Genomic DNA, 11236 nt, shown 5'->3' on the forward strand with positions numbered 1-11236 from the left:
ATGATTACAGTGAGTTATCACCTCTAATGACTACCATCTGTTGCTACAATCCACCGATTATAACCGATATTTAGACACGCGAAAAATATAAAACATTAACAAAATAAAAAATTTCGATCTTGAATATCGTTGGAAATGAAAGCTCGGACTAATGATTCCATATTATACACTTATCATCGGGCACCATGAAATATTGCAAGATTCGGTGAAGATAAAGAACAAAAAACAAAAAAATAAAAAGACTCGTTTCAGATTCCACTTCTTAGAATCTAGAACCCGTCCGTCTGAACCGGTTCCTCAATTTTTAGAACTTGTAACCTAGCTTGCATAATCCGAAACTTGGAACCTACCATATTTTCGGGTTTCACCTAAAATATACTCATTAGAATCGGTTTCCTATTTTTTGGAACATGAAACATACCATGCATATCCCGAAACCTAGAACCTATTCTGTCATAAGTTCTAGGTCAATTCTACCAAGTTCCACATATATTTTTAATTGAATGATTACGGTGAGTTATCACCTCTAATGACTACCATTTGCTGCTACAATGCACCGACTATAACCGATATTTAGATACAAGAAAAATATAAAACATTAACAAAGTAAAAAATTTCGATCTTGAATATCATTGGAAATGAAAGTTCGGACGAATGACTTGGGATTATACATTTATCATTGGACAACATGAAATATTACAGGATCCCGCGAAAATAAAGAACCAAAAAAAAAAAGAAGAGAGAGAGAGAGACTTGTTCCAGATTATATACTTATCATTTGGCACCATGAAATATTGCGGGATTTAGAGAAGATAAATAAAAATAAAAACAAAAAGAGTCATTTCAGATTCCACTTCCTATAACCTGGAACCAGCCGGTCAAAATCGGTTCCTCAATTTTTAGAACCTATAACTTAGGTTGCATAATATGAAACTTGGAACCTACCATATTTTCATCGATCCGATTCTCCTAGTCCCTATTCTAATTTGGAAGCATACTCATCCATATCAACAAAGCATTTTTGTGCTTGATTCCAAAGTCAATGGGCCCTAATGACAGCAAGCGAACGGGAGGGACCACAACCCGAAAATAAGAAAGGACAAATGGGTCCATTTGACAGCACCAGCGGCAGCTGAGGATTGAAAATCAAATTTATGTTGCTGACCAAACATTTTGTTTTCAATCTATTTTTTCCGTACATTATAACCAGATATTTCAATTCAGTATACAGTACCCCCAAACACAACACTATGACGTCGACGCACGTCACTACGCTCCTCTCCTCCAACGCGCAGGATTCCGAAACCTCGAAAAGCAACGAGACCACCTCCGTCGCGGGGCAACGGAACCGGGGCTGCCGGCCGGAATCCCAAAAAGAGGCTCCACCTACTCGCCATTGGTTGGGACCGCACGCGCCCCCCTGGTCGAGCGAGTAGGTGATCCCCGCCCACGTCATCGCGTCGCCTCGGCCCGCCGGTGATTGAATTGAGCCGCCAACAAGGTTTGACCGACAAAAAGTCTAAAGAACATTTTATTTGACCTTTACCTCTAAAAAGGGAAGTTACATTTCAAATATGAATCTCGCCGCCAACAAGGATTTCTACGCCCGGGCTGTCGTTGCATGGACCGGGATGCACGTGTCGGGAGTTCGATCCTTTCGTTAAATGCGAGGATCCGACCTGCGGTGGTTATTATTCAATTTAGTTTGGATTAACGAATCTATTGAAAACATACTCAATTTTCCTCTTTGATGAAATTGCAAAGATTGGAAGGGTGCTGACATATCTTCTCAGGAAGGCAAGTAAACGCGTCCGCCGATTTTTTTTGAAGTGAGCTCACTACCAAACAAATCATGTTCACCTGTCACGAGTTTGAAACTCTCCCGATCTTTTTGACTGTGCCATGATATATAATCATCTTGATTTTATTTTTACTCTATTGTGATGGGGTAATGGCGTGGACCTGCTAGAAATAAGCAGTAATTATAGCTGAAATAGAACATTTCATTGTCGATATGAAACCTTCATGATAATATCTAGGGAGTCGCCAACGCGGGTTGCCATTTTCGACCATTTTTACTTATAAAAGGGAAGAAATAAGCCTGATCGAAATATTCGACTCCTCAAGTTTTTCTTTTTGAATTCCCTCAATCCCATATCTCACTCACACCGCATCTCAAAAGGTTAATATATGTTAATTACTTCAAATACCCTTTTCTTGTTCTCCTTTTAGTTTTAGCCCTGCCTCGGTTTTAGGGGTGAGCAAATTGGATCGGACAGGACCGGACCGAAGAACAGGCTATTCGGTCCCCGATTCCATGATGGATGGGACCAGACTAGATCGCCTAGACCGTATTGCCCAAAACATACATACATACATACATACATACATAGAAAAAAATTAAAATTTTTTGAAGGAACTAGTTAACCTAATTTCCCTATCTTCTACTCAACGCTCACTCCTTTCCTCTCACTCGACGCTCACATCTCACCTTCACAACGCACCTCTGCTCGATGCTCGCTCCTCTTGTCTTCACCTCTCGGCTCCCTCCTCTCGTCTTCCCCATCTTTGTCGATATGCAGTCTTCAATTGTGTTTTGTCTCGACTCAATCTGTGTTTATATTATACAAACCCATTATTTTGTTCGTACTTAGATTTAGTGAAGTGCAAGTGTAATCTCACTTTGAGCTTGATTCTTTCCAACTCGAGGAGAATGATACAAGGACATAATCATGTTTCACTTGTTTTAATTGTTTTTCTAGCTAATTTAGTCTTTTTTTCATTATTTTATGATTATAAATACTCATATAATGGTTGTACGATGGTCATGTGTATAATTTATTAGATTTGATAATTGAGATTGAAAGTTGTTAGTTTAGATCTAAGGATTAGATTTCTATAAGTAGATGCACTTAGCGATCCCATTGGGACCAAACTAGACTACCGATCCCAGTTCGGTCCTACTCCAATCTCGGACTGGTCCGGACCATGCACACCCCTAGGTCCTTCGAAATGGGCAAAAACATGCTGTTTTTCTTTTTTTTTTCAACGCTAATGGCGCATTGATGAGCATAGTCGATGTAATAATTGAAGGTTAGTTGAAACCCAACTTGTTACCAAACCACGCGTGGGATCAAAGTCTAAACCCCACCGGATTCGTCTCATTTGCTTTTCAAATCTTCCGTGTGAGTGGGGTGGCTGGTGAAGCCAAGCACCCACCCACCTCCCCTCCTCCTCCCCACCTACCACCGTCCTCCGTTCCCGAGTTCGTCTCCGAATCTCCTCTCCCTCCTGACCCCTCTTCCTTATCCACTGAATATCTGTTGCCTCCGTTGAATGAAGTAGGAGAAACAACACATGCAACTGATCCGTCGTTCAGAAACTTCTAACTTTGGTTCTCTCTTGGATCTCTCAGAACCATGTTTAGGATGGGGGTACGTGCTTACGGCGAACGGGATTTAAGAGCCATGCGAGCACTCGCAGAGATGGGAAACGGGCGCTGAAAGGGGGCCGTTTCGGGTGCAAGGCAAAGGTAGAAAAACACCTGAAGTGTCAAGATTTGTGTACGGCGTTCACTTTAATGCCAATATTTTTTTTTTGGATCACTTAAGTGCCACATCGGAGAAAAAATGATCACCGAAGTGTCAATTCCGGCCAAAAATGATTATTTAAGTGCCAATTCCGGCCAAACAATACACGTGACATTTTTTAATTAAATTTTTAATATTACGTGTCAATTTAAAAAAAAAAAATCAATACACGTGGATGCCACGTGGACGCCATGTGGAATTTTCAACATTAAAATAGTTAATTCTTTTTTTAAAAAATTAAAATTAAACATAAAAATAGCCTAAAAAATTCAAAACAAAAAAAAAAAAATTAATACCGAATATCGCACAAAGATGAACTGGTTCTTACTCCTAGAAAATTTTTGCTGGAAAAGTTTGCTAGCCCTTTGCTGGCATCTCTAAAAAATAGTTAAGCTTAATCAAATTAAACAAAAAAATAACCTAAAAAAAATTCAAAAAATGAAAAAAAAGGTAAGTGTGAGATGCAGCGGCGAAGGCCGTGAGTCGTTGTTGCCGCTGCCCCCACCATCGCCAGCCATGGCCGGCGACCCCCTTCCGAGGGCTCGCCAGGGGGGCTGCGGCCGGGCTCGTAGACCCATGGCTAGGCCGACCTCGCCAAGCAACGGCTTAGCGAGGCGGGTCGGGCCGCGGCCAAGCCTCGCCGAGCCCCGACGACCCCCCTTAGCCATGCCCCACCCCTCGTCGGCCATTGTTTGCGATGGTGGGGCAGCAGCAGCGAGGGTTGTGAGCCCTCGCCGCTGCAACAGAGAGCTCCATCTTTTTTTTTTAACTATTTCTATTTTTTCACTTTTTAACCTATTAAGTGGAATTTCTTATTATTTTTTGCTTTTTATTATTGCTTATTAGGATCTCCGGCAAACCACGTGTATTTCCAACAAGCCACGTCGGACTTGACACTGAAATAGCCATTTTTTTAAAAAATTGACACTTAATTGATAAAAAAAAAATATTGGTATCAAAGTAAATGCCATTCTTCTGCCTATTCTATCCCCTTCGGAACAGAGCATTCGTGAAGGCAAGAGAGACACGTTTTACATCTCTTTACTGCCTCCAAGGACTATGATCCAAAAGATGATACTGTTCATGCTTGATAAATGTTCATACTTTCCGGACTTGACGGACTTGACGACAGGCAGTTATTCGATGTCATCACCACGGGCCTCCGAATAATGGTCGGAGTAAACAAAATGCATCACTCACCATCCACGACTCCAGGGACATCCGATGGGAAGGAAAAAGGATCGGAATAATACCACATATGAGCGCCGCACCTCAATCCAACTTGAGAATCTAACCCGAAACTTAAATGCGGTGTACAAAGAGGGGTTGCAAGACCACAATCTGGGGAATCCTACGAATGGATATACATAACTTGACAATCAGGAAGGATGCTGCTGCTTTACAATAAACATGATCAAAATACAAGGTTCTCTCCATGAGGAGAGTCACTTTCAGAATTGAGTGCCCAGTTGCCCACATTAACTGGTCCAAAGTGTCACAGTGATGCAAGTTACCCTGAGTTAACTGCGCCTGCATTGAGATCAGCATAATCCAAGAAAAGAGCAAACCTAGGGATCGTAAAGTGACAGATATCGTGCAGGGGGGAAAAAGAGAGTCTAAAGGTAATACTCACGATGCAAGTCACATTTTAAGCCACTTTGGCTTAACAGGCTTTTTCGCAGCAGGCTTGCGCTCTTGGACGACAGGCGGAGGAGCTGGCTCTACAGGCTCTGGTGCAGATTGAACCGGCTCTACCTTCTCAATGTTGAGCTCCAAGCCTTTCAGAGCCATGACATACTCTTGAAGGAAAGGACCCATCTCCGCGGCTGCTATATCCTCATTTGAAACTGACAGGCAAAAGACGCAAAGACCATGTTAGCATTCCATCGTAAGAGACCATGTAATCTACCATCCATACTACAAGAATTAATAAGCAGTGGATTAATATTTTGTGCTCCAGATACTCGAATGAATAAGCATTTCACATATTCTCCTGTTGACATGGCCACGAATGTGAAGCGTTTGGTAGTTCTTGTGAGTGGGTCATCTTTTAGTACGTGCTAGTATACCCAAGACAAATTACCAAGAAGGACCTTTAAAGGTGCTTCAGCTTTGCGGAGCTCAGAAAAAGTGAACTGCACTCGGGGCAGTTTTGCATCACTTAGGAACGCAACAAAACTCAAAACTGTTTTGTTAACACAGCTTAACTAGGGAACATCCATGCAGATAAACCACTCTAAATAAAACACGAAGGAGCAACCCCTGGTGAGCAAAAAGGAAAGGAAGATACTACATTTGAGGTCAATAATGCACATACAAACCTTTCTGAGTGTCATAAGAAAAATAAACTATTGCACCAGGAATGAAGCCGGCAGAGTAAAAGTCCTGAGACAAGTCTTTTATTTGCTTCTTGGGTGGAGTAGTATCTGAAACATGATCAGATAAATGCGTTATGCTTTAGCTTCAAAATACATCATCCCAAGACGTGAATATCAAAAGCATCAAAATATTGCAAATTAGTTAATCATGTGAGCAAACCTACATATATAAAATGGCAGTTCAGGTTTAGCAACCACTTTCTCAAGGAGATCAACCAAACTCTCTATTTTCTCTGATGGATGAAATGTAGCCTCCAGTGTATGATTATCAGGAAACCGTACCCTTATAACAGTCTGCATTACAAAAGCATATGAATTTTAGGGGTATGTTGCACAGGCAACCAAGATAATCCAAGCTCCATATCAAGATTACAAGCTACATGTTAAATAGAGCAACAAAAAGAAAATCATATCGGGCACTAGTTGAGTGGATATCAAATGACCTTTGTCATTCTCGAGCGCCGTGCTGCCTCGTCTGCTTCTCGGAGTTTTCTGGTCTTTAAATATTTTTCTGCCAGAGTCATCCCACCGAAAAATCAGCAACCACAAAATCAAAGATTATTATTACTGTTAACATACTTGAAAATAGAATTAGAAAGGAACTTTTCTATCAAACTAAAATTTCAAATCACCAAGAACGATAATGTAAGGAAACAGAACCTCTAAGAGCACACACAGAATCGCAGAGCACATATTTTGCCCTCCATACTAATTTGTATAGCAGGCCAGGGATTCAAGGTCCAAGAAGGACACATATTCGTAACTCTATACCCCAGCTGATTACAAATCAGATGTCTTTTTCCAAACATCCAAAAGGCAAGCTATCCAAGCAGTTAAACTTAAAGCCTCTTCATCTATTTGCACAATTAACATGATATATTGTCGGATGATACCTTCTTTTTTGGTAGTCAAAAGTCGGTGATAATCCTCCGCAGTGAAATCATAGAACTCATCTGTTTCATCTGTTGTAAAATACAATCAGACAAAATGCCCGGACATGTAAAAGATAGGCAGCTTAGCTTAGAACTGAAAATAAGTTAGTAGAACTTGTTCTCACCAGTATCTGGAGCTGCATTTTGTGTCGGAGAACTTACTGAAGTTTCAAACACACGTATTTCACGTCCAAATTTTTCCTTCATGTCAGCAAGCTTTGCCTGACATTAGCTAGAACAATCAACCAAATTGCAGGCAGCAAATCCAAGATATGTAAAACATCCCCCTCACACAAAAAAAAAGATTTTAAAACCTTCCTTCCATGAATGATATGTCATGTGTTCAGTTCTGCTATTGACAGTCATGTCAAATTTTTTGCAATGATCTTAGGCAATATGAGGCATCTAGTGATAGCAGGCACGTGAAATAGACAATTGGCAAAAAACATGTTTAGAATGTGACATTCCGCTAGTGTAGATGAGAAAAGGCAAGGGTTTTAACCATTTGATTAGACAAATGACAAAAGCAGTAGAACATTTGATGGGCTGCAAAAGAAATAAGGCCAGGAATAACATTTCTTTTCTCACTTTTGCAGAACAAAGTCCGGTAAAAGGAGTTGATTGATTCAACCAACGAATCTCTGAGTATCACTGCCAAGTTATCCTAGAGTTTGAAACTTTAAATAACTAAGAAACGCATGTGAGATTTGTCTCTAAAGCAAGAAAGACCGCACAGCTCCATAACTCTAGGCAGACACAAGTCAAACACAAAGCACGAATTAGATAGCTAGGTATATGACTTGGGGAAAAAAGCATGTAAAGTCATGAACTTTAACACCACTTGCAGAAAAGATTTTCCCCCGCAGCCTAATTGCCCTCCTATTCTGCAATGAGTCAATTCTTTGACTCATATGCCAACACTCTATGCAACTGGCCTACCAGGATCTCTCCACCTACTTGACATTAACCAGTGTTCTTTCAGTATCATGGATAATTCTAGTTATCAGGAGGTGCTAAAGTTACCCGTCTAACACAATGTGGGAGAATGTTACAAGATTTTTCGCAGAAGCAAACTGCATCGACAATTTATTGTTTAATGCAACAACCAGACAATACAGCCTCTTTCTTTAATTCATCCTTGCATATACAAAGTAGACAACCACTCCATCTAGCCAGGTCGGAAAAAAGCGTGCAACATCCTCAAAGTTTCTCTCCCTCTTTGAAGGCAATGCACCTAAAAACAACCCCCTTTATGCCTAACTTCAAGCTATCGACAGTTTGAGAAACAAATTGTGACCGATCGAGCAAAAAAACCCAAGAAGAGCCATAACGGCAGCTACGATCCACCATCAACTAAGAAATTAAGTGAAGAGAACCATCGCAGCCCCCAGCATCAAACATCGAGAAATTGAGCTCCGCCGATAGTTAATCGGACGGAGAGAGAAGACCTTGGCCGGTTCAGCTTCCATGGGGTCGTGGATGGCGAGTCTCCTTCTCTTGAAAAGCAGCTGAGAAGAAGAACCATCAACTATCATCACATAACAGAGCTGAATCGGAATTTCGAATCGGAATCGGGATCAACGCATCCCGAGCATGGAACTGGGAATCGTGCGCTCTGGCCCGTGAGTTGGGTATATGCTTTGCTTGCCTTGATCTCTCTGCCTGGGCATCAAGTCGGAGACAGCACGTGCCATGAGGAACACGTACGTATGTTGCGGCGAAGGATTAGGTCGGCGCCGATTGGCTTCCTGGGCTACGCTCGTTCGGGCCAAAGCCCATTGGTTCGATGGGCTTTTGGAAACGACGACGTGTTGGAATCATAAGGGTCTCTCGCAAGTCGAGTGGCCCTCTCTCCTCTCTCTCCAATTCAATTTAACCTTTGTATCTCTCTATCTCGTTATATATGCCAAAAAGCAAAAATCAAACATGTAGAAATCAAATTATCTTGCACCGGGTCATAATTTTGAAACATGTGATGACCAAATCTCTCGCTAACTTGTATCTTGGGAATTCGTCGGCTTTTAGGATTTTACATTAACATAATTTTTAACAATCCGGATAGAATCAATCGACGGTAAACGTGAGAGCGATATGATAACTTCTAGACAACGTAGTCGCATCAGTCGCCCCAACGCCCTTCTCGGCATTTCCGAGATGGAACGAAACACTATTCGAACAACAATTTCCGAATCACCAAAATGTCAAAAACATGCTTCGTACAGAGACCCTGTTGGTCGGCTACGAATCGCACCGTCCTCCTCCATTCGGCAAGGAAATTGTAGGAAGGCCTAGTCTCTACTCGTGCGCTTTTGCCTTCTCTTCACGTCGTGGACAAAGCGACAAAAGGGGACCATTCATTTTTAGCCTTACGATTCAAGCAATTCATAACGTGCCGTGCCGTGCCTGCCCTACTATGCCGACTTGGTGCTCCCTTTCATCCTCGGGCCGTTCCAATTGGGGGTGCCAGCGGATTTTCATTCTTCACACCAAACTTGTCCACAAGCACCGACTTAGCTTTTAAGCATCTATGTGCCATTTTTCCTCGCGACATGCGTCCGAATTTCTTTAAGCGCTCGAGCAAACCACCCTCTCGTGACGGTTTTCTTGTCCCGATCCCACTCCCCTCCAACGGAATGTTCATTACTCCGAACATTTGTTGTAGGGTAATCAAAACACTCGTTAATACAATATTGTATTTATCTGATGCCATCGTCGACTCGCCATATAGTAATCCAACAATCAAAATAGAAAAGAAAAATGAAAAAGAAAAGATTACGAGTGTGTGCTATGCATGTCAATGAACCTTTATTTTGAATATAGAAATTCCTAGTTCCAATTGGCTTGTTTTTTTTCACGCGTCACCGCCACACGTGACCCTAGCGCGAACTACCTTTCTAGCACGGGGGCAATTATCGCCGACCCGCCCCCGACTTTGCCCGGGCGAATTCGGAGCTTTTATCCCTTCCGTAGCTCTCCGTTCTCCCCTTTTTCCATTCTTTCCTTCCCTTGTAAGCTTTCCCTTAAAATGCAGAGCAGTTAAAGAGCGGAGATAGGAAACGGAAAGCAAACAAAGTCGCAATGTCGTGACGAAGCTTTATGTGCGCAGTGGGAAAATTTAGGCGACAAGTCATTGTTAGGAAGAAGACAGGTTCCCCGGTTCAGTAATAACTACCGGACCGGAGCTTTGAGCAAAAACCAAAAGCAACGAGACATGATTTGATTTCGTGACAGCTTTTTGCTGGATTCTGCAGATAGGAAAGGGACAGGTTAATCCAAATTTAGGCCGGGCGTAGTAGAGACAGGCTCGAGTTTTCCAGCATTTTCGTCAAATTCAAATCACGAGATCGGCCAACTGCCGAACGGTGATAGCATGACGAACGGGCAGTTGAGCTGAGTCAACCCTCGCCCCGTAAAGGATTTTGTTTAGTCGAGTCGGATCGGGTCGGGTTTTGGCTTGAGAATGAGGGTACCCGGTCATTTCTTTTCGGAGAAGGACCCGAGAGTGTTCGCGACAGAGCGCTCGATTGAGATAGAATACATAATTGAAACGAATTTTGTCGCATGTTGAACGTGTCTTCGGAAAAAGGATGAAGAAGGGTCGAACAAAGGGGATATTGAAGGCCGCAAAAGACATACAAAATATGAGTAACGGTCCTTCTGTGTGAACCGCCGGGCTTCCGACTTGATTATGGGCGCGGCGGCAGTCCCGGAACCACGAGCCAGATCGAAACCGCTTGCCGGAGATAATGGGTCTAAACTCGATCATTTCGCGAAGAAAATTCGGTATCTCGTAGACGACCAACTAGTATGGTCAAAGAACTCCATACCCAATCTTCAACCCCTCCTTAGGATCAAGTCTATAAAGTAACAAACTTGTCTCAACTAACATGGAGTTTCTCAAGTTAATCGTAAACAAATCGAATTGCAACTCCTTTACGTGCGCGAGCTTATCGAGATGAATAATAATATTACCAAACAATGAAATGGCTTACAAATAGTGTCTTGTTTCCCCGATAAATTTTTGTCACATGAACTCTAGATCTAACTGGAGTCTAATCCATCAAATTTACATCTCATGACATGTCCGTCCCTTTTTTCGCAAAGCGGAACATAAAAGTCAAAAAAAAAAAAGGGCACAACAATCATTTGCAGAAGAACAAAAAAATGAGCACAGCACGTCTTTTTATGTGCTTTTTTATTTATTTATTGCGGTAGGATGAATTAAAAATCTCAAGTTGTTAGACCAAAAAAAAAAAAAACACTAATGAGATTTTTGAACAAGACACAATTTAATATTCAGGACACGTCTAGAGAAAAGTCGTTGGCGGAGTCTATT

At 41.9% G+C, this 11236-nt stretch overlaps 1 protein-coding gene across 2 annotated transcripts; it reads right to left on the reverse strand.

Annotated features, from left to right (window-relative positions):
• Nucleotides 1–4932: 4932 nt before the first annotated feature.
• LOC115751147 (plant UBX domain-containing protein 1) lies at nucleotides 4933–8603 on the reverse strand. 2 transcript variants are annotated; one of them, XM_030688894.2, is made up of 8 exons: nucleotides 8349–8603; nucleotides 7026–7122; nucleotides 6862–6930; nucleotides 6412–6479; nucleotides 6133–6262; nucleotides 5912–6016; nucleotides 5220–5437; nucleotides 4933–5120 (listed from the first exon to the last, which is right to left on the reverse strand). In XM_030688894.2, the coding sequence occupies exons 1-7, from the start codon at nucleotides 8433–8435 to the stop codon at nucleotides 5232–5234; spliced, it is 762 nt and encodes a 253-aa protein (XP_030544754.1). In that variant the 5' UTR covers nucleotides 8436–8603; the 3' UTR covers nucleotides 4933–5120; nucleotides 5220–5231. The 2 variants fall into 2 exon arrangements, with proteins under 2 accessions (XP_030544754.1, XP_048128650.1); XM_048272693.1 differs by having other exon boundaries at nucleotides 4933–5437; nucleotides 8349–8600.
• Nucleotides 8604–11236: the final 2633 nt, after the last annotated feature.

The sequence above is a fragment of the Rhodamnia argentea genome, chromosome 11 (genome assembly GCF_020921035.1).
Source record: "Rhodamnia argentea isolate NSW1041297 chromosome 11, ASM2092103v1, whole genome shotgun sequence".
Classification (NCBI taxonomy): domain Eukaryota; kingdom Viridiplantae; phylum Streptophyta; class Magnoliopsida; order Myrtales; family Myrtaceae; genus Rhodamnia; species Rhodamnia argentea.

Excerpts from the sequence above, each read along its gene's own strand:
- LOC115751147 (XM_030688894.2), bottom strand. The coding sequence starts at position 8,435 with ATGATAGTTGATGGTTCTTCTTCTCAGCTGCTTTTCAAGAGAAGGAGA. Across the intron at positions 6,931-7,025 it reads AAATGCAGCTCCAGATACTG|ATGAAACAGATGAGTTCTAT; the intron begins GTGAGAACAAGT and ends ATTTTACAACAG. Across the intron at positions 6,263-6,411 it reads GGCGCTCGAGAATGACAAAG|ACTGTTATAAGGGTACGGTT; the intron begins GTCATTTGATAT and ends TTTGTAATGCAG.